The sequence below is a fragment of the Dermacentor silvarum genome, chromosome 11 (assembly GCF_013339745.2).
Source record: "Dermacentor silvarum isolate Dsil-2018 chromosome 11, BIME_Dsil_1.4, whole genome shotgun sequence".
Classification (NCBI taxonomy): domain Eukaryota; kingdom Metazoa; phylum Arthropoda; class Arachnida; order Ixodida; family Ixodidae; genus Dermacentor; species Dermacentor silvarum.
The window spans coordinates 100,001,982-100,025,761 of NC_051164.1; the positions used below are offsets into that span (position 1 = coordinate 100,001,982).

Consider the following 23,780-nt stretch of genomic DNA (forward strand, 5'->3'; position numbering starts at 1 on the left):
TTCGCGATTCATCACGACGAGATATCAGCACGCCGCCTAGCAACAGCCTTGACAACACTTCGCCGCCGAAAGAAGACCTTCCGACGCGACGTAGCAGCAGCAGAGCAAGCCGACGCAGCCGTGATCCGACGCCACGAATTAACCGCAACGCCAGACGCCGGTCTACCGATCTAGACGTGCTCATCGATGGTCATAACGTCACCGCTCTCGTCGACACTGGCGCCGACTATTCCGTCTTCAGTGGCGCGTTCGCCGCCAAGTTAAAGAAGGTGAAGACGGCCTGGCAAGGACCTGATATCCGGACAGCTGGAGGCCACCTAATAACGCCGGCTGGAATCTGCACAGCCCGAGTCACGGTAAACAACCGCACTTACCCGGCGAGCTTCGTAATCCTGCAGCACTGCTCCAGGGATGTCATCCTAGGCATGGACTTTCTAAACCAATACGGTGCAGTCATCGACTTAAGATCCAAGTCGATAACGCTTTCAACGCACAACGCGCTACCACCGGATACAAGCATAAGTTACCATGCCTTGAATGTGCTTGAAGAACAAGTCACCATTCCGCCTCGCTCCAGCGTAATGATTTCCGTCGGTACCGAAGTGCCTGCAGACATGGAGGGCATCATCGAGGGCGATCATCACCTACTGCTCGACCGTGAAATTTGCGTCGCTAGAGGCTTAGCTGAGCTACGTGCAGGGAAAGTAAGGGTGATGCTCACGAACTTCAGCCCTGAATACAAGCACATTAACAAAGGCACCACGGTCGCCTACATCGACGAAATAGTACAAGCCAGCAGTGCTTTCGCCTTCACGGATTCCAGTGCACCTGCAACGACGACTATAATACCTGAGCCAACTTTCGACGTCAATCAGAACCTTCCCAGGCATAAGAAAGAACAACTAAAAGCTCTGCTCCTGCAATACAAGGACTGCTTCTCGTCGTCGTCAAAAGTTCGACAAACCCCTGTCGCCAAGCACCGCATCATCACCGACGAAAATGTCCGCCCACTCCGTCAGAGCCCGTACCGAGTTTCGGCGCGCGAACGTGAAGCCATAAGGCACCAAGTCGACGAAATGCTGCGCGACGACATCATCCAGCCGTCCAAGAGTCCGTGGGCGTCCCCCGTGGTGTTAGTGAAGAAGAAGGATGGAACCCTACGTTTCTGCGTCGATTATCGTCGCCTCAACAAGATCACGAAGAAGGACGTATACCCCCTCCCACGGATTGACGACGCCTTGGATCGACTCTACAACGCAAAGTATTTTTCGTCGATGGACCTCAAAACCGGCTACTGGCAAATCGAAGTCGACGAGAGGGACCGGGAGAAGACTGCCTTTATAACACCAGACGGACTGTTTCAGTTCAAGGTCATGCCGTTTGGTCTTTGCTCGGCACCTGCGACTTTGCAACGCGTCATGGATACAGTACTGGCAGGCTTGAAATGGCAGACTTGCCTTGTCTATTTGGACGACGTCGTTGTGTTTGCCTCAAGCTTCGAAGAACACCTGCGGCGCCTTGAAACAGTTCTTCAAGCAATCAAAACCTCCGGACTCACGTTAAAGCCAGAAAAGTGCCGCTTCGCATATGAGGAGCTCTTGTTTTTGGGCCACGTAATCAACAAGTCTGGAGTGCGCCCCGACCCTCAGAAAACTGCGGCCATCTCCGACTTTCCTCCGCCCGCTGACAAGAAGGCAGTGCGTAGATTTCTTGGACTGTGCGCCTATTACAGGCGCTTCGTCAAGAATTTTTCACGGATCGCTGAGCCACTGACGTATCTCACGAAGGCCGACGTCGAGTTCAAGTGGGAGACGCCGCAAGTCGAAGCATTTGAAGAACTGAAGCGACGCCTGCAATCGCCGCCAATACTTGCGCATTTCGACGAAAACGCCGATACCGAAGTCCACACCGACGCAAGCAGCGTAGGACTCGGCGCCGTTCTTGTGCAGAGGACTGACGGACTAGAAAGGGTTGTAAGTTACGCTAGCCGGTCGCTATCGAAGGCGGAATCAAATTATTCCACAACAGAAAAGGAGTGCCTCGCCATCATCTGGGCTACATCAAAGTTTCGCCCCTACCTCTATGGCAGGCCCTTTAAAGTTGTAAGCGACCACCACGCCTTGTGTTGGCTAGCTAACTTGAAGGATCCTTCAGGTCGCCTCGCACGATGGAGCCTGAGACTTCAAGCATTCGACATCACCGTCGTTTACAAATCCGGGCGAAAGCACGCTGACGCCGATTGTTTGTCTCGCGCCCCCGTCGAACCGCCGCCACAAGACGACCAGGATGACGACACTTTTTGGGACCCATCAGTGCCGACGAATTCGCCGAAAAACAGCGAGCCGACCCGGAACTAAGGAGCCTTGTAGACTACCTGGAAGGCAAGACCGTCATTGTGCCGAAGGCGTTCAGGCGAGGATTGGCGTCGTTCTTCTTGCAAAACGACATTCTCCTAAAGAAGAACTTCTCGCCTCTCCGAGCCAACTACCTCCTCGTGGTACCCTCAGCATTGCGTCCAGAGGTTCTGCAAGCTCTCCATGACGACCCAACGGCTGGACATCTCGGTTTTTCCCGCACTCTCGCGAGGATACAAGAAAAATACTACTGGCCTCGCCTCTCTGCTGACGTCGCCCATTACGTAAGGACATGCCGAGACTGTCAGCGACGCAAAACACCGCCGACAAGGCCAGCCGGGCTTCTACAGCCGATCGAGCCACCTCGCCGACCGTTCCAGCAGATCGGGATGGACTTACTGGGGCCTTTTCCGACGTCGACGTCCGGGAATAAATGGATCATCGTAGCTACGGACTACCTCACCCGCTACGCCGAAACAAAAGCCTTGCCCAAAGGCAGTGCCGCCGAGGTAGCCCGATTCTTCGTTGAGAACATCCTCCTGCGTCACGGTGCCCCGGAAGTCCTCATCACCGACAGAGGTACGGCCTGCACGGCTGAACTAACTCAAGCCATCCTGCGATACAGCCAGACAAGTCACCGCCGCACCACCGCCTACCACCCGCAGACGAATGGCCTCACCGAGCGCCTAAATAAGACCATCGCCGACATGCTGGCAATGTACGTCGACGTCGAACACAAGACGTGGGATGCCATCCTTCCGTACGTGACCTTCGCATACAACACGGCCGTGCAAGAAACGACGCACATGGCGCCGTTCAACCTGGTCTACGGAAGGAACCCGGCAACGACGCTTGATGCCATGCTACCGGACGTCGCTGACGAAGAAAATCTCGACGTTGCCACCTATTTGCAGCGTGCCGAAGAAGGTCGACAGCTCGCCCGCCTGCGCATCAAGAACCAGCAGAGAACCGACAGCCGACACTACAATCTTCGACGACGCTACGTCGAGTACCAGCCCGGAGACCGTGTTTGGGTCTGGACTCCGATACGCCGACGAGGACTTAGCGAGAAACTCTTACGTCGCTATTTCGGACCATATAAGATCATCCGACGTATTGGCGCACTGGACTATGAGGTCGTGCCAGACGGCATTTCGCAATCACAGCGGCGCCGCGCACGACCCGAAGTCATCCATGTGGTGCGTCTTAAGCCTTTCTACGCCCGCTGACGAACTTGGGTACTTTGTTACTTTATTTTTTCTTTAATACGCGCGGTTTTGTTTTCGCTTTCACGTTTGTTTGTAGCATCGGGACGATGCTTTTTAAGGGGAGGGTATTGACACGTATACATGTTTATCTTTCACCGGTGGCCGCTTTCCACCGGCTAACAAATGTTAAACGTTATCGCTCGGCGCAGGCCGCGCCTGTATCGGAAGTTTCTAGAACGTTATCGATGCTTCTTTCCATTGCCTGTTTTACCGACGCTTATGTTATCTGATTGCATGACTGACGCGAATTGTCTAGAACTTTCTGGAAGACACGCGGGCATCAGAGATTAATCTAGAACCTTCGATGACTCAGGTATAAAAGCCGACGCGTTTCGCCGCTGATCAGATTTTCGACGACCGCCGACTGTGTTCGCCGCTTTCGTTGTGCTTTGAGTGTAGCTTGCTTTTGTGGGCACAGGTTCGCCCAATAAAGAATCAGTTTCTTCTTACACAGTTTTACGACTGTTTACTTCAGCGTCACTACTACGTGACAATATGCTTGACTGGACTCGACCGCAGTCGGATAGCCACTCCAATAGCTATCCGAACCGGACAAGAAGCCGTTCAAAAATCTTCTTTCGCTATCTCCCTCGTTCACCTACCTTCGATACTTCGCACGTTCACGCTTCTCGACTCTCTTTCTTAACCTTTTGTCGTCGATTGCGCCATGCCAAGAAAGAATTGAAGACAAAGAAAATCAGCTAGACCAGCTGGACCGTTTCCGTCGCTAACGCCACCGCTAACGTCACATGCGCGCCAGTTGAACCGCTGCATCGTCGTCAATGAGGGAAGCAATACGCATTGTCGATGGGATACGGGGTAGCCGGGTCCGTTTGGAAGCTTCCCTTCATCAATGTTCATTTCCGTGCAAGCTAAATGATTCCCGCCCCTGTAGTTGGGGCGCATCGATTTACCACGCCGACGCCAGTGAGTAAAAATTTAATTCGCTTCCACCGCGCGTGGTTCAAGAGGACGGCCGTGCGTGGCAGTTCGTGTTTTGCGTAAGTAATGAACGCAGCCAGGAAATAGTTGCTTCCGGCTCCGACTGTCACGCAAGCACAACCGGACGTTTCTTTTAATTAGAAAGTGTGATAACTCCGTAAGGACAATCTCGAAATTTTCAATTATTGTCTCGGATTGACCCTCCTCTCAGTTATTCTCGTTTTCTTTGCCTGCCTGCGTCGCCGAGCCAAATAAATAATGAATACAGAAACCTCGACGTCATTGTACACACGAAAGATGGCGTGGAACTAAGACTGGGTACATTTCATAGGCCCGGCCTCGCCTACCTCGAGCATCATTTGCAGGGAATGATGTTGTTGGGCATTGCTAATGATCGTAGATGATTGCTAATGATCGTAGATCGTGCAGACATACGGTTGGAAATCGTTGCCTGGGACGGCAGTAAGGCCATCCGGTGCTCGTAAACGACTCGTGAAACGAGAAAAACGTTTGCGTGCATGCTAAGAGAACTCGTAAGATTGGCGACGAAACCCCGAGTTCTATCCATCTAGTTGATGGTTCGCCGAGCTGGAGCGGGATGGCGCCACCTTACTTACTATATACGTCCGTCGGCATCGACCGTCTGCGCGGGCTTTTTTCAACAGTGAAACGCGACCGGAACCGGCCGGCCGACCGACCGGCGAGGTTGTTGGCGGGGCCTCAGCGCTTCTTGGAATACTGTGACGAGGAAAACTGTCAGTCGGCCGAAATGAGCTCAGCCAATTAAAAATGCAGAATGGTGGCGAATGGTGTTGGTGCCTTGTGCGTTCGACGATCGTAGCAATTGACGCGTACTCGAAAAAACGGCGTTACCCTCCGCTATGGTACAGTGGCGACGGTGCTCGGCTAGTGAGCACAAAGTCGCGGGTTTGACTCCCGCCAGCGGCGGCTGCGTTTCTATGGGGACGGAGTGCGACAACTTTTGTGTATTAAATTGAGATTTGAACCCTAGGTGGTGAAAACTGATCCGGTGCCCTCCGCTAGGCGCATATCATAGCCTATGTGTTCTTCGGGATGTTGAACCCCCACAATTTGCTTTGAGAAACAGTGTAATTAATTGCCAGGAAGGCGTGAGAGTGCTGCAGTGGAATAGGCAACGAATCAAAAAATGCATCAAGGAGAAGCAGCTAAGATGGAGCTGTGAAGCTTCTGAGCGTATGCGTGATTAGTTGCTTAATGCATCATCGATCAAAAAATTGGCCGAGGTTTAACTCTTGTAAACCTAGTTATCAGGAGCGAAAGATCTGTTTGACTTGGTTTCGCAAAGGCTGTGCACACAGTGTTTCATTAAAGTTAGGCTTTATTGCAAATATGATGGTGTGTCTCTTTGTGTTTCTTGAATGGTGACGAAGACGGTATTTGCTTGGGATTTCGCAGCCTGCCGTCTAGCTATATCTACTGTATGATTGGATTCAACCTGTCGCTCGCGCTGAAGCGCACGTACAGACGGCTCAGCCGGCGCGCCATCCATGGCGAGACTGAGCGAGCAAGCGCCGGCGAGGAAGCCTTTAAACCCTCGCCTAGCCACGTGGTACCGCAGCGGCGACGCCTCTCCGCAGCGGATCACGTGGAGTGACCTCACACCTGCCAAACTTGCGCTCCGGCGGCTCAAGGTCATTGCGACGCAATGAATGACCTTGCGAGACATGGCGCAGTAGAGCTTTCGCTCTAAAAGTAATTGCGGTGACGATTCCAGTGGCGGTGACGACTCCAGTGGAGCTGGGGATCATGCGGCTCCGTGGTTGATCGCTAAGATATTAAACTGCGTCAGTATCCATTCGCATTAGTATTCGCGGACGAGAGAACGCGTGTTCGCGAAAATCATAAACAATAAGTACTGTGGGGACGAAAACAGCTCTTCAGTGCTATTACGTGTCGTTTTCTCGTGACGGTGAATGTTGCAACACCTTGTTCTATTCTTTTGGCATGCATCACTATCAAGAGTGGTTCAGAAAGCATGGCTTGACGTTTGGCAGCGTGGACGCTCCAGGCGGCGCGAACAGCAGCGGAAACCCTCGAAGTACTAACGACGCCTCTATATCTACAGTTAACCACAAAAGTTTACGGAACACGCGATCTGAGAAAAAAACTTCATATCTGCGCAGTCTCACAACGCTGCCTAGTATTCGCATTTGCAGCCTCTACCGGTATATGTGAAAAAAAAAAAAAACATTGTGATGTTCGGTTTGACTGACTACTTTTGCAGGCTGCTCGGAAATTGAACGTATTCTGAGATCCCGTGGTCCGTAAACTTTTGTGGTTGACTGTACGTTAACGTAGCGCGACCACAGCCAGCGCTGCAACTCCTGCGCACAACTTCTCGAAGCTCCCCTTCCGTAGCCATCTACGGCAAGCTATTAGCCCTGTGCGTAGTCAGAATTTCGTTGCCCGTTCTGCGGCGATCAGTGCCATCGTGCTTGGAATTCAAAAAGAAGTGCATTGGGTTTACATCATCAAAATGCGTCTCGGTAGTTGAGTGTGGCCTTCAGCTACTTTACGTTTTGTACTCGTGGACTTGTCGCTATGCACCGTCCGTGCCAGCAACCCAGCAATGCAGTGTCGCTCGCTACCTTATCCATGCTGCCTAGTAAGAGCAACCCTGGTCTTGACTGCTGCATTAACCTTCAGCTTCAACCGTAATTCTGTCGAAAACAATGTATTCTTGTACGTAACGTTAACATACCTCATGTTTTTCAGACGAGATGGAATTGCTTGTTTTCTCCTTTGCCAGCTTATTTATTCATTTTGACCTTTTTCCGCAGGAGACTGCGGTCCTGGATTCCTGAGGGTTCGTGAGGACTCTGAATGCAGTAAGTAACGTGCATGCTACTTTTCCCCCCCACAAATGAGGCAAGACGTAACAAAAGAAGAAGAAGAAAAAACAGCAATGAACACAATAATGTTCTAATTAGTTTTGGATGTTTGCCAGAGTTCTTAATGGCACCCCAGAACGCATTAGCAAAGTGCGTAAAACAGATGCATATAAACTTGCTATGCCTCAGCCTTTTTCAGCATGGTTCGTCGTCGCTTTGAAGGCTGTTTCATCAATATGCGGGACATCGTGGAAAATCCGATGGCATATTTCACGACACTTTAGCGCCGTGCCTAGAGCTCTCATTTGTCTCGTACAGTGTAAAGAAAGCTAAGAAGAAAACTAATGGCAATCTAAGTAGGTTGCCGCATACTTTGAGAGTTAGCCGTGCTAAGTTCTGGCCTAGTTTTTTTTTTTCTTTCTTTCTTTCTTTCTTTCTTTCTTTCTTTCTTTCTTTCTTTCTTTCTTTCTTTCTTTCTTTCTTTCTTTCTTTCTTTCTTTCTTTCTTTCTTTCTTTCTTTCTTTCTTTCTTTCTTTCTTTCTTTCTACGTACGATTTCAGGCTCGAGCGAGTGGAGTCCTCAGGCTTCGGGGAGCCGTGATGTCTACGCTGTGAGCGTTTACGAATCAAGATAGGTACAATTAATTGAAAAAGAAGGGTGACACAAGCGAGCGGATAGATTCAGTTCTCTGAACTGATCACTTCTCTGGAGGTATTGACCGGAGTCGCAGCCGTTGAAAGTGCCGCTTTAAATCGTTGCAACAAAGCACGCACGGCGCGCTCAACTCCCGATGAGTACACCGCAAGCGTGCTTCACTGCAGTAAACGTCTGCGAGTGGGGAAGCCAGCTTTAGGTACTATCCTGTTCTACCAAAAGTACCTCGGGTGAAATCTTGAGCAAATTGTGAGAACAACGTTTGTTTCTCTGTTTGCTTGTTTGTTTGTTTGTTTGTTTGTTTGTTTGTTTGTTTGTTTGTTTGTTTGTTTGTTTGTGCGTGCGTGCGTGCGTGCGTGCGTGCGTGCGTGCGTGCGTGCGTGCGTGCGTGCGTGCGTGCATTTGGAGCCTGGAGCAAATAAAAACCAAAATACCGCTGACTATTCACCTAACGGCTTAATGTGCGGCAACATAGTAATACTTAAGTGCAGCGTCCTATCGCATCGAGGAACGTAGCCACTGGTAGAATGCTTCCAGCAAGTCGCCCCTGCTTTGGTTGCTGTATATCACAGAAGAATGCTGTCTAAAATATTGTGAAAGCCTTATAATGTATCTAAGCCTGTGCTCCGTTCATTTTTGATGTCTTACCACAGCACCTAGTTATCCGGTTTGGTCCCGCGGGCCTCTCTTTTCTAATGAGTAGCTCTTGGCTTCCGATTGATCTATTAATCGTGGTGCCTACACAATCCTTCTTTTTTTCTAAAAACAATCTTGTTTCTGCTTTATACGCGCTGCATTCTCTCTCGGCATAGTTATTGTGCTGTCCTGCTGCGTTAATGTATCGTTCTTGCCTAAAGGATCTATGGGAGGCAAGGCTGGCGTGAATATCGCCGAGTTGGCTCGACAATCGGTCTTGCGCGGCAATCCATAACGTACTTTAGCGGTGCCTAGGTGGACTATTGGGCCGCGTTTAATCGATTACGCGTTTCTTTTCGGAACGATAGGCACCAAGTGCCGACTAACGGATCGATCCCTTCCCACGAGATTTCCGCTGACGCCGAAGCGCGTCACATGTATCCAGCACAGCCTAAGACAACTTCCTTTCGCCTCGTTGTTGTTGTAGTTTTCCTCTTAGTATATTTAAGAAAGTTTACCTCTCTTAAACTCTCCAAAATTATTTATCATACCTTACTGTCTCCATGTTTCGACATGCTGAACCACTGCTGGGAGCCTGCAACGCATGCCGCCTACGTATTGTGTAGCTGTGCTGAGCTAAAACGTTTAAATTGTTGCTGAAATGATGACGTCTTTTCAGGAAGTAAACATCATCATCATCAGCCTATATTTATGTGCATTTCTTGCAACCGAACAACAGAACTCTGGCTGCGTGTCTCCGTCTTTGTGTCAGCGTGCATGCGCGCGTGTTTACCTTTGAGCTGTTATGTTGATGTTTCCTTCGTCCATTGGATGCAGAGGTTGTCGGTAATTTGACCTTTGCGCAGCGCTCGAAACATCCTGGCCGGTAATTCATAGACCCCATGCATTTCGTCGACCGCGTAGCTACCGGATGGCGCGGCGCTGAGGTTCCGGACAACAGGGATCCCCCTGCCTCGTACAACGAACTCACTAAGTACTTCTACCTGAGGAGGCGGAAGTATCCGCCGCCGCACAGTAAATTGAACAGGCCTCAGGCATTGACACTCAGACTCTTGCAGGTCGGGGCATACCCTAGCCCCGCACTCTTACACAGGATCTATCCCGAAATTCAAACGTCAAACACTTGCGCGCTTTGCTCAGACTTTGCCAACTTAGAATCACATGCTCTGGTGGTGCCCCGCGTTACGGGGGGACGAAGACGTTACGTCGTCCAAGTGGGAGGCTGCTCTACGCAGACCGGATTTTGAAGCACAACTATGGGCAGTCCAACGGGCCCGCGACGTGGCGGAGAGGCTAGGCCTTTCTGTCCCGACGGGGGTGTGGCCCACTGCGTGCTAGTGCACGTTCCGAAGGACCTCAATAAAGTTTTTTCCATTCCCGTGCATTTACTACGTCTTAAATACCGCTTCTTATGTACATCGTAAGTGGTTTTCGAATACAAACTTCTCTCTCTGTACTTGACTTTTTTCAATGGGGAGGACCCATTGGTATATACCAAAATTTGGCATACAACGTCTTCTTAACACTAAACATATCTGAAAATATCGCCAGTTGTAATAAAAAACAGATATGGTCATACATTTGTTCTGTTGTGCTCAGGCAATGACTATAGGTGTACGATATAGATGGCATTGACTGTTCTGTTTGTAATTTTTTTCTTTGCTTCGTTTGAGGTGTAATTGTGCGATTATTTAATAATATGCATTATGTATTTTAATTCGCTTCTTTTCATTTTGACGTTGTCACGGCATATATTTATCCGAACATGTGCTCTTTGTACAGTTGCTGAGATATAATGGCTACGTGGGCCCTGTCAAGTCGCTTTCACGGCTTTCAGCCTAGCGGACTTTCCAGTGTACTGTCTGGGGAATACAATTTGAGTTATGGTGATGAATCGTGAACTTTTGTGCAATTGGTAGTGAATGATCCAAGTTGCCTAATGAAACCTAAGTTGCCTTTCGAAAGATGAATGTTTGTGTTTATGATCGAGTGAGTAAAATTCGCGCTAATATTCTTGGTAAAGCGTTGCGGACAAATATGCGACTGTTTTTTTTTTTTTTAATTTGTTGATGTCTGTCTCCCTGTGAGTACGTTTTGTTGAATTTGCTATATGCTGTAATATTGCTGCGATACAAGAGGCGCTTATGAGACATGGCGCAAAGGAAGAAGAAAGGTGGACATCAGGGCTCTTGTGAATACATCGTAGTTAGTTTTCTTTGTCTCTCTCCGCACGTAACATTTTGGTGGAGGTGCGGGCTAACACATGTATGGATTTGCTGCTGTATGTAATGGACCGTGGGCCCTCGTCAAGCCGTAACAGTATGATTTGCTGCTATATGTAATGGACCGTGGGCCCTCTTCAAGCCGCTACGACAGCTTTCTCTCTCTATCTCTCTTCTTTTTCTTATTTGCCAGGAGACCTTCCAGTGTACTTACCGGTACGTGAAGTGTGTCGAATTTAATTTGAAAACCCCCTCTTTTTCTCAGCCGAGAACCTGGCGTACCGTCGCGAGACGTGGGTGAACGACCGGCGGTACGCGTTCGCCCAGTGGACGGACGGCCACTCGTCGTTCGCCGTGGACGGCGACGCGAGCACGTCACAGCCTCCGCGCAGCTGCGCCATCTTGGACAACTACTTCGTCGACCAGCCCGTCTGGATGGTCGACCTGGCCAAGAGGCAGCGGGTGCGCGGGCTGGTCGTGCTCACCTGGCAGGCCAGGCACCAGCACGGTCAGTGGGCTTCATCACACTCGGGCTAACGGGCTCTCGTCGTGGTGATGATGACCATTACGAAATGTACACACAGCGTGGTTGCGAACGAGCACAACTCTGAGAAGTGCCAGGACACGCTAGGAGAAACGAGGTAGCAGGACACGTTTGTGTGTCCTGCTACTTTTGATTGATTGATTGATTGATTGATCGATCGATGGATGGATGTGTGGATAGACGGATTGATTGACTGGTTGATTGATTGATGAATTGATTGATTGATTTTACTTGTTCACATTAGCGACATTTAGGACACTGCGGACATTCAGGATGAAACTTGCATATATGTAACCTCTTAATCTGAGACACTACTGAGATAACCAATTTCCCGCACAGTATTTGTGACGATTCGCGCGTTCACTCTCCTGGGCGCAGAGCGTAGCAAGCTGCACCACGAGATGTCCAACCTGGACAAGCTGACGGCGTACGTGGTGGACCGTCCGCGACTGGAGGAGATCCCCAACGCCTACAAGTGCGCCTCGGTGTCTCGCCTTCACGGGGCGCTGTCCCGCCGCCGGCTGCACTTCGAGTGCCCCGACGACATGCAGGGCCGCTACGTCTACCTCAAGGCCAGCGGTGTGCCCAACCGCAAGGGCCGTCTCTACGCCGCAGTCCTGTGCGAGGTCATGGCCTACTGACCACGCGTCGCCTCGCGACGAACCTACTATAATAGAGGTGCGTCACGTGAACACGGCCAGCCGTGTTGTCAGCCGATTGATTTCAAAAATTCATTGTCAGTATGCTTTGTCACTGTCATCGCGGCACTGTCATTGCCATAAGCCGCCGTGTTTGCTTAGTGGCTATGGTGTTGGGCTGATAAGCACGAGGCCGCGGGATCGAATCCCGGCCACGGGGGCCAGATTCTGATGGGGGCGAGGTGCGATAACACCCGTGTACTTAAATTTAGGTGCACGATAAAGAACCCCAGGTGGTCCAAATTATGCCGGACTCCCCCCACTACGGCGTGCCTCATAATCAGATGGTGGTTTTGGCACGTAAAAACTCATAATTATTTTTCTTTAACAGTCATTGTCATGCACTATCCGTATGCATTGAGTGTGTCAATTAAGTACCGACACTTTTTCGAGGTTTTAGACTCCGCAGGCTTCGCGCATCTAAAGGGATTACACACCGTAGCAAGCGTGAGGGTTGGGAATCACACAAGAAAGCATCATCAGCAGCAGCATATTTTTGTGTCCACTGCAGGACGAAGGCCTCTTCCAGCGATCCCCGATTACTCCTGTTTTGCGCTTGCTGATTTCAACTTGCGCCTGCAAATTTCTTCACCCCTCCTAGTTTTCTGCCATCCTTGACTGCACTTCCCTTCCCTTGGCAACCACTCTGTAACTCTAATGGTGCACCGGTTATCTGCCCTACGCATTACATGGTCTGCACCCAGCTATAGCTTCATTTGTTCTCTCTCTTAAAATGTCAACTAGAATATAGGCTATCCCCGTTTGCTTTCTTATCCACGCCGCTCTCTTGCTGTCTCTTAACATTACGCCTAACATTTGATTTCGGTGCGAAATACCGCTGAATTTATGATTATGGTAAGGACAACCAGGACCCAAGAATTCTGTTTTTCATAATAGAAGGATTGTCAAGTTTGTTGAGCATGGCGCAGAGCGCTTATTCAATTTATTTTACTTTTTTTGTGTGTGTGTGCACTGAAACGGGAAAAATGACGTACAAAGTGCGCAGTCGTCTTTTTCCACCCACGCACTGCACATTCGGGACTTCTGGCCATACCGATGAGGTGAGGAGTAGGTATTTGTGAAAGTGAACGAAATAAAGAGAGAGAGAGAGAGAGAGATACAAGCTTTAGTGATATGGTGGAGATGTTAGCCTGGCTGTTCGCCTGACATGCTACTGCATGGGCTGGGTGATGATTATGATATACACAGTGATAAGCACTTAACAGCACATACAGTCACACACACACATAGACACTATAGAGATATTTAGAAAATTTTGTTAAGGCTCGTGACACGCAAGAACGTCAGCAGCGCTTTCGTGGCGCGTAACGCGCGGGTGATGCTTTGCCATGAGCCGAGAACGTGACGCAGTTCCAAGCTCGAGTCCCCTTGCATGAGTAGTGTCGCCTTCAAAGACTCTCTCTGACGCGTAGCGGCAGCAGTTGCACAGAACACGCGGCAGATCTTCAAGGGCGTTACATTCAGAGCACATTGGCGTGTGACTTTTGCATGCCGCAAGGCCTCGGTAGACAAGACCAAACATCTTCACCCCATCAAACACAACGTGGCCTTCACGAACTACTTCAAGTGCAAGATACAACTGAACGAGATGAAGTTATCACATAGAGCTCATTATCACTCAAAGTTCTACACAGCTCTCGCATAAAGCTCATATAGAGTTTTCATATGGGCATCATATAGGCGTCTCATATAGTAGAGCGCTCAAATAGAAGTTTTGATATCAAATCCTCGTATAGAGCTTGTCATGCTTCATATGAAGTTCTCATACAGAGCTCGTTATAGTTCTCACGTGGAGCTCCCACATGACAAAGTTTTCACATAGAGTTGGGTCATATAGTCATTCCCCCCTCTGTTCATCAGACGCAGGGCACTCTTTTTAACCAGTCTGTCTTGACGCGTATGCCGCGTTGCGGTAGTTTATCTAGATCACGTGGCCGGCCATGCCACATCAATCACCAGGACCACCTCCCCCCCTCTCCATCTCGCTTGCCCCCTCACACAAACCCCGGGGTTTAGCGCCGGGGTCGAAGGGCGTGGAAGGGGGAGGGAGGCACCGCCTCTTATACCTGTCGCTCAATTCCGCGAACGCGTGACTCTGTGAAGGTGCAGCGGCGCAGAACGCGCGCTGACGCGGTTGCATTTGGGTGCGTACGTGCGAGACTCGTCCGTGGAAAGCGCGGTCGTGCGTGAGCCGCGGCGCCGCGTCCAGCCGGTCTCACTTTTTGGATGTTTTCGTTCGCTTTGTTCGCGTAGAGAAGAAAGCTGCGTTTCTGGAAAGTATGTTGTAACTTTATAGTGGCTGATTTCAGACATTTTTCCTGGTGAATGATACAAACGCACAAACTAGTAACAGCTAGTCTTTTCTGCGATCATACTGTAAAAAAATGAAGAAAGAAATGCAGTTTATGGATAGACGGAGGCAGTAAAAGTGAAGATGCCGGAATGTCCCGACGTGGGCACGGAGAAAGACTGGCTCACGAGGCTCTGTGGTTATTTTCCTACGACCGTAGCTAAAAGCTAGAACCCTACTGAAACGTTCCGTATGTCATTTCGCATAATTCCATAGTTTTTTTTCGTATAAATCTCAAGTCGATACGGATTCGATATAAACTCCGAGTAATTTCCGTAAAAATCGTGCGGAAAGCATGGGTAATTATTTGGCTGCACACTGCCGGAACGCTTCAGTAAGCAAACTGGGTTTTATGTGTCTTGTCATCCTGTACGTTATTACGACGTGATCGTCAGTCGACTTCATCTTAACATTCACCCTAGCCTTATGGCGAAGAATGGCGAAACTTTTCCCACAAAGGCTGGTGGAGCGTGAATTGATGCCCCTGAGACAATGTGCATTTGCGTGCTATAGACACGCTAGCCAGTGCGCTATCGCGCATCTATGTTTTTTTTCTCTCCATCTCTACATCGTTTATAGTATTAATTAGCGTAAAGTGACATGTACGAGTAACGTCACCCGATAAATAAGCTATTGACGCTCAAAATAACGGATGCAATGAAGCAGGGCGCAAACCCCAGATATGCAAACAAGTGACATTCGCGGTGCCAGTCACTGTAGCACATACTCAACGGCCGCCATAACCCACGCTGTCGGTGTTTCAAGTGAGTTCTTTAAAAGCTACAGTGACGTTTCACTTCGTGAACGCGGGTGACGCGCAAGCGTATGGGGGCTACAGCGCACACGAATCTATCGGCCCTCAGTGCGCCTAGACGCCTATAGACTGTCCGCATCGCCGATTGTGTTCAAGATACAGGGCTCGCGCGGCCGCGCCTTTCGCAGCAACCGCCAGAGTATAACTTACGCTTGCGCGTAATAGCGTACTTTTCACTAGAAGGTTGGCAAGGATAAGTCCCTCGTCAAGATGGGGCACCGATTCGGTCAAAAGTCACTCATCATAAGCATCTTTTAGGTGGGCAGCCATTCGAGCGAAATGGATTCTTGAAGAAATGATCAGTTCTGCGTACGTATTCTTCCACGAACTGTGCATTCCCATTGGGTACTTTGTAATTCGTGCGAGATATTTTGCGCCACAAATACTGGTAAAGTGGTCTGGACCGGTGCATGCACGTATCTGACAGAAACGGTGTTGCGTTCATCGCAAAGAAGTTGTTTTCGGGAACGTCAACTGTGTCCAGCTTTGAGAGTTTTATATAGGCTCTCGCCGTAAGTGCGTTCAGAGCGAGATGCATCTGTTATTTAATTTCATTTACTTTTTTACCCTCAGAGTATTTCGTCATCACATTACAGGTTGTTGTAGCTCTTGTTTTTTGTTCTCTATTGTTGTTGCTTCTTGCTAGTCATTTGATCGAAGGCAGTAAGGCAAAGGGTAGATACCGCATGAAGACGGCAGGGGAAGGCAGCGTGACGGTATTGTGGGGTCTCAATGTAAAGAAGACAGTAACGACGGTCACGAATAGCTCATGAAAAATGAAGAGGAGAGAAACGAAGTAGCTTAAACATTTCCTCGTGCGCTGTCAATGATGGACGACACGCGGTCCCGCCACCTCTCTCTGTCTCTCTCTCTCTCTCTCTTTTTTTTTCTTGATTTACATTTCCGTGGTTTTCACGCAGCATAGAAAGCTCTTTTACGAAAGTGCACTCGAGCTTGACCCGTGATTTGAGGTGTTTATTTGTCAGAGAAAGAAATAAAGAAATACAGAAAAGAAAAGAAATAAGGAAAGTAAGAGAGAGAGAATTAGAAAGGTTGGTAGTCTAGAGTTTCCACTACAAAGAAGCATAAGGTCAGTCTATGGAAAAGTGGAACCAAAATGAAGAAGCCGAAACGTCCCTGTGTGCACTGCTGAGGCTGTTGCTCAGGAATATTTTTTTTTCTTGTTTCCTGGCAGTCTCTTTAAAACAGGAGATGGAAAGGAGGACTGTACTATGCAACGTAACGTCAGGGATAACAAACTAACCTTCACGGAAAGTGAAGAAGGAAAAAAAAAAAAAACGTTTATGCCCACCTCGGAGTACTTGCTGTGTACCATCGACGATAGACGTTACGCACGGCCAGCTCTCTTTTCTTTTCTTTTTCTTCCTTTTTTTTTCTTTCGTCTTTTTATTCGCCTTTTGTTATCTGCTGGTCAATTTTCAGAAAATAATCGCTTTCTTGCGTGAATTCAGGCGCTTACCTGAAGACGCATTAAAGCTAGCACTCCCGCGACGACAATGTCAACAGACTAAAAGGAAGGAAAAGAAAGACGGCTTGCGTAATAGGGAGAGCGAAAAACGAAAAAGCCGAAACGTCTCCGCATGCACTGTACACTGACAAGGCCGCCAGTGTCTCGTTCGCGGAGACTTTCCTTCTTCTGCTTCTTCTTCGTCTTCTTCTCCCCCCCCCCCCCTCCCTAATTTTCTGTCAACCATTCTCGCGGAATAGGTAGAGTTGCAGAGGCACGTACGTCCTTGGTGCCGGCTTGCTAAGTTACCCTCAGTCTAGGGCTTCACTGGTGGACTTTTCTTGGCGCGGTTGTTACGTCACGTGGGTATAAGGTGGCCGGTCACGTGATATCTCGTGGCATGCCGGTCGGTGCGCCAAGCTTATCTACGCGAGGCGACCTCTGCTGGCGGCCCGCGCTTGGTTTGTGCTTGTCACCCGTAAGGTGGATAGTTTAAGGTTAGGACAGAATATGTTGGGGTGATGGTTCAAGGGTCACCCCATCCCTTACCATGAAAGTATAACGGGTCGGAGAAAGAAAAATAGTTTGGAAAATGAAAGCTGAATGTTTGTGTGTTCAGATGTACGTAAGAGAGTTTTGGAAGTGAAAGATTATTAAGAGATGACATGGGAGAGTTGGAAAGAAGATAGGACCGGACATGATTCGCGGAAACGAACAGTCATTGGTGCTGGTCGACTGTGGCTTCGCATGACTGCCCATCGAGGACCTGTTTATTTCAGCCAACAGCGTTTACTCCCCGCAAGGATATCTCGTTTTTATTTCATGGCTTCGCTTTTGCCGTGTGACGTAGGGTGGTTACATGGACTCCTAACGCTCACGTTCATTCTTTTTTTTTTTTAAGTTCTTGGGTGTTACGTGCCAAAACCACGATTTGATTACGCGGCCGCCGCGGCCGCATTTCGATGCGGGTGAAACGCAAAACCGCCTGTACGTGTGCCGTGCATTGGGTGCACGTTAAAGAACCCCAGGGGGCCAAAATTATTCCGGAGTTACTCACTACGGGATTCGATCCCGCGACCTCGGGCTTAGAGCGCGATGCCATAGCCACTAGGCCACCACGATGGGTGCTCGGTTTCCGTATCGCGCCGGAAACGAGGCCGTATCCCGCGACCTCCCACTTATGCTACACCTGTCATGTCTCTTCACAGAGTCAGACTAGAGTCAAGCTCAACAGGGTCTTCTTTCCCCGCTGATTTTGCCAAGCCCGTTCCCTTGGCTGTGGTTTCGCTAGATAGTAGATAAGTCGAAATGCTGCGCCAGCGTGCTATAAATAAGGGCTTTTGATCCGTTCTGAACGCCGGTTTTGTTGCAAGCTACGACAGTTTAAGTTTGTTAGCTGCAAACAAACAATCGGCATTGGCTGCCAAACGTTGGTAATTACGAAGTAATTAAGACGGGACTTTTCTTTTGTCCACCCTTGTTGGCAACCTTGCCCTGCAAAAAGTGTCATCGTGCCTCGAATCCCCTATTTTCACTGAATAAAGACCGTTGCTGAAACACACGGTACATGGCGCAGAACTTTCTCGATGACCCGCGTATAACACGCCAACGTTCGTGAACGAGCTCGAAGCTTCGAGTTGAAGACACACGTGGACTAGCAGCTCAGTTCCGAGAGCACAGTGACCACATCGACGTGCGCAAGTAATTCGATCACTTCTCAACATAAAGCTAGAAGTCATTGCGTCAGCGACGACAACAAAATAAAGTAAAGCAAACGAATGACGCGGCAGTATGACGCTGGTCTGGATAGCCTTGACACTGCGGTTCTACTTCGGCGCCCGTGCATAATTTATTTGCTTGCAATGCTCCACGAACTTCCTCTCGGAATCTGTAACGAAGCCCATACGCCACTGCTACGACACGTTCATGTTGCCATGCTGCTTTAGATTGATAACGCGTAAGAACCACTATAGGTGTCGCAAACATGCTTATAGAGAGCATAATCAAGCATGCAGAGTGTGCGGTCAAGCTACTTCCGCTGCTCCGACATCAAGTAGTAGTGCACGTTATTTCCTTGTAAGCGTGTGCTGACTTGAGCCCGTTTTCTCCTGTTGCAGTTATCCAAGTTCCGTGCAGTAAGTTCAAGCTCGCCGCTGCAACCTCCCGCCATGGGCAGTGGTTCCTGACGCCAGAGCGTCAACCTGCACCGTCGAGAGTGGCGTTTGCTGAGCGGATCTGCAAACTCACAGAGCTGCCATAACACTTAAAGAAAGTTGTTGATGTCGCGAAAGCGTTCTGTAACCAAGCAATCGAAGCTGTGTTCATTCCTTCTTCCCTGACGCGCGACTATTGCCTTTTACTTGCTTTATCTTATTTTTTGTAATAGCATTTAGGTCGTTGAGGAATGTAACCGTATCCTGTTAAAGACTGTCTTGCCTGCGTTTGTGTACAAGTTTCGCAGTCGTCCCTTTTCATCTCACCGTTGTGAAGTTTTCTTTATGTTGAACATTTCATAATCGTTCAAACGCATTTTAGATATATCATTAAGCACTCTCGATAAACATAGGAGATACTGGGAGATGACCCAACGGAATAACCCGAAAGCACTGCGATGGTTTCACGCGTTTCGCATTCAGTTCTTGCAGACATTATACGGAATTGGCACGGAATTCTTATTGATTAATAATGGCGTTGGGAACTCATTAAATGCACATTAAAATGTCAGAAAGTTCGTGGAAACTTTCGTTAGCTTGTGCTCAGAAATTTCTGCGGTAACCAAGGAAGGTTTTGCCGTCGCATAGCTCCAACAGAACGATAGAATTATTGATGAAATCTGTCAAGCCCCATAATGTTTATGAAGGAAAACCACAAGGACAACTTAATTCAATTCATATACTGTTTCTGTGCTTTGTCTATAGAATTTTGTTGAGGAATATGCCTTGGCTGCGTTTTGACAGTCTTGCCGGAAAGAAATGAAGATTTGTAGAAGTTCGCCGTACTTTGCAGTTCAAGTCGATTGGCTTTGTCAGAGCCGACCACCTCTGAAAACGAGCACAAATCAAACAAACTCAATTTTATTGTCTGTGTTGTTGGTTGTTGCGTATACCTTCATTATTGCCGAAGTTTGCAAGCGCGTTACATGTGCTCACACGCTGTAATGGAATTACAGACGTGTATGGCCGTCTTACTCTTTAACTTGCTGCTCCATGATCATGACACTTGTTGATCGTCACATACGCATGTAGGCATTGTTTAAAGGACTTGCATTTCTCTACATGCTGTTAAGGTGTCTGCACGTCCCTTACTGTCAGTTAACTTCTCCCATGTCTGCGTTGGCGCCATACGAGAATAAAACTGTACTGGAAGGGTTAGTTCGATCCACAGTGGTCGTTGAAAAAGACGGCACACACTCCACAGTACCATTCTCGTATAGACGTTACATTGCAATAAGACCCTTTTAAAACGAACAAACGTATGACCTGGAATATCCGTACCTAATAATCACGTATGATCACATGCGTTTCTATATATAAACCCATATAAACACACGTGATCGTATGGGATTACTGAATATTGATGTGATGGGCCATATGTCGATTCTTTTTAATGGATGCAGACACCGTATTTTTGTTTCTCTTGTTGTAAAGATAATAACATATCACTATGCATCCATAGCCATGGTTTTGTTGCTGTCTGCAGTGTATATTTGCATTTACTAACCTCAAGAAAAGGAGTAGGGGGGGGGGGGGGGGGGGGGCGAGGGTTAAGTGGGATAAGCAGTGGTGCAGTTAGTACGGGTCTGATTAACAAGATTCCCAAGCGGATTAACCTTTGCTTGATATGTATACTCTTCTTCAGCGACCAGTGACTTGCCGTTACCTAAGCCTGCAGTGTTATGTACAAACACGTTGAACGATGTATTACTGCCACTTGAAATGCTATTAAAACACCCTATAGCCAGTTGAAAGAAAATGTGAATAGTTGTCATACTGCGTTTAGATGTCTGTCTCGTTCTTGGTGTACGGCCGTGGTACTGTTTCCCCTACAAACGGGTGCATCGTCGCTTTGGCGGCGTTTCAGCACACGGTGTAAACAAATGCATCAGTCAGAAAGGTTTGGATGAACAAAAGTGGACACTGGAAATGTTGAGTACAGTTTAGAAGCTGTCAACTAATTCGTGGCTTCAGCTAAACGTCGCCTTCACCAAAGCTTCTAGCCGAAAAAAAATATTTTTACTACATTCACATTTATATGAGAAGCCACTGGAAATGTCAAGTAAGAAGCACATTCAAGATCACCAAAGACAAGATGGCGGTACGCATTATGCACCTTTTCTCGGCGCAGCCTGGTATTTGCATTGCGGGCCTTGACTAGAATGTGCTAACAACATTGTCGTATACAGTTTTACTGGCTACTGCTACAAGCTGCTCGGGAATTGAACGTTTTCTGAGATCCCGTGGTCCGTAAACTTTTGTCGTTGACTGTACATATATGCGTAACCTAAATAGTCATAGATAACTTGCATTTCACGCCATGCGGGTGCCGTGACAAACCTTGACATATCGCAATCGCGCAACATTTGGTTCGTTATAAAATATTCGTTACTAAAGTATATAAAAGAAGTTACGTTAGTGAATGTTTCCAGCCATCTGCGGCACTTAGCCGCACCCGCTGTTTCTGGACTTCATACTCGCCGTAAACATCCAAGCGTTTGTTTGGACGAAACGAGCACACGGGCGACGGTAACACCCAAAACACAATTTTCGCAAACTATAGACGCGTCAAATGTAAGGAAAAGTGCATTTGTAAGACACTTCTGTAAATCTTTCGTTATGTTGCACCTGCCTTGCGTATTTTTATTTGCGCGTAAACAAAAATTTTTATCGCTATGACTGATATCGTGCTAAGCCGTGCATTTACGGTTGCTTTCGCTGTAGAAGTAGACCACTGAGTGAAACAATGTATTGTACACAACCCGACTTAGTTTTTCTCTACACTGCCCTCCCTCCGTTCTATCTATAACTCGATGGCTAGAGCATTGGTGACTCTAAGTCCGCTAGTATCTATCTATCTATCTATCTATCTATCTATCTATCTATCTATCTATCTATCTATCTATCTATCTATCTATCTATCTATCTATCTATCTATCTATCTATCTATCTATCTATCTATCTATCTATCTATCTATCTATCTATCTATCTATCTATCTATCTATCTATCTATCTATCTATCTATCTATCTATCGATGCAAACTTATTTTGTGTATTGTATACACTAGAAGCAGCATGCGCTAAAAGCTGCCGCTAACAGCTTAACTGGTCGCAAGAGCCGTAATCATATTGCGGTTCATTCTTCAAGGCGACGCTCATGTGCGGCACTCACTTGCTGGCGCTTTATGCGAAAGTGTGTAGAAAGACACCAGCGCCACAAACCGCAAGTCCGAGTGATGGTGCGCTGGAAAAAAATCGCACAATGTGTTCCCGTTGACAGTGAACCGCCCTGTATGGCGTTCTTTGACCACATTTGGCACTTGCGACAATAAAATTCATAAATCATCGTCAATCGCCCTGTACATGACAGCACGGGAACAGTTTGTTCATCACAGAACAGGAGCATTTTGTACCCTGAGGGGCACACAAAGAGGAACAGCAGCAAAACACGGCACCTGGAAGCGTAATAACAACGACGATAACAACAATGATAACAACAATGACGACGGCGGCGGCAGTGGCTCACCGACGGGGGGGAGGGGGAGGGGATTCGGGGGTTGTAATGCCCCCCCCCCCCCCTTAGGCCGAGTTAACCCCCTCTTTTGTTTAACCCCTTTTCATTCCTTGCGCCTTTAAGTACTGCAACTAAGATGTAAGACGCGCAATCGTCTGCACACTCGCAAACTTGCGCAAACAGCGCATTTTTTGACAATTTCCCGTGAAGGAATTGAAATTAGTGCTGTTTAGATGGTATTGGCAAACTGTCACCCCCCCCCTGGCAGAGATCCTGGGTGCGCTACTGGGCGGCGTGAACAGCAGCGGTACCCGGTACAGCGGCAGCAGCAACAACAACTGTAGCAATGGAAATTTCGACACATTTTTCACAGTCCACGCCACACATACCTGCTCACTCTTCACTATGCACTATTCCCGATGGCGTGATAATGTAAGGGGACCCTACAAACGAGAGAAAGACACTTTGCACAGCTCACCTCTGCACGTTCTTGGAAGCCGGCTGACCGTCCACGATCACCGTAGTGGCTTCTTTCACCTGGACCCGCGGAGCCTCACCAGGGATTAGAACGTGTTCTATGGTTTCTTTTCCGTACGCGTACATCTGCGGTAAACCTCTACAAGACCTTCTGCCTGCGACATTCAATCCTCGAAACCTCGCTGCAGGCGCGCAGTGCTTCTATAACGTTTGGTAGGAGGTTTATTTCTGGAAGGGGTGTTTAATGATGTGCATTTTGAAGGTTCGAATGGATAAGGACGGCAGCAAGAAAAAAAAAAAAAAAGAATTCCTTTAATACGTGCAGTGCCATATGGAAGTGCCCTTTTGAGCAGTATAATCTGGAACACCGGAATGATTTTCAAGAGGCCGCCGCGACACATTTATTTATTGATTTATTCAGGGATACCCTTAAAGGCTCTGACTTTACATAGAAAAAAAAAAAGGGGGGGGGGGGGGGTACAGAACTTATACAACCTATTACATATAGGTACACAATTCCGCAATTAGTAACACTAGATCACATGCAATATCTTAGACAGCACACATAAATTAGAAAATAATTATTACAAGATCTCACGGGAAACATTTGTAACTTAAACGAAAAATTACTTTTGTTAGGCTGCTAGATATATTTGCGCGCTCGAGAAGAAAACGAATGTTTATTGTATGAGAGAGAAGATTGACTGATA

The 23,780-nt window shown here is 48.1% G+C and overlaps 1 protein-coding gene across 3 annotated transcripts in view; it reads left to right on the forward strand.

Moving 5' to 3' along the window:
* LOC119433057 (lactadherin-like) overlaps positions 1-19,859 on the forward strand; it is a 150,478-nt gene extending 130,619 nt beyond the window's left edge. For all 3 annotated transcript variants that reach the window (XM_049658492.1, XM_037700203.2, XM_049658493.1), the window contains 4 exons: positions 7,387-7,434; positions 11,236-11,478; positions 11,893-12,192; positions 18,983-19,859. In XM_049658492.1, the coding sequence (XP_049514449.1) occupies positions 7,387-7,434; positions 11,236-11,478; positions 11,893-12,155 (554 nt within the window). In that variant the 3' untranslated portion in view covers positions 12,156-12,192; positions 18,983-19,859. The remainder of the gene's footprint in view (positions 1-7,386; positions 7,435-11,235; positions 11,479-11,892; positions 12,193-18,982) is intronic.
* The last annotated feature ends 3,921 nt before the right edge of the window (positions 19,860-23,780 follow it).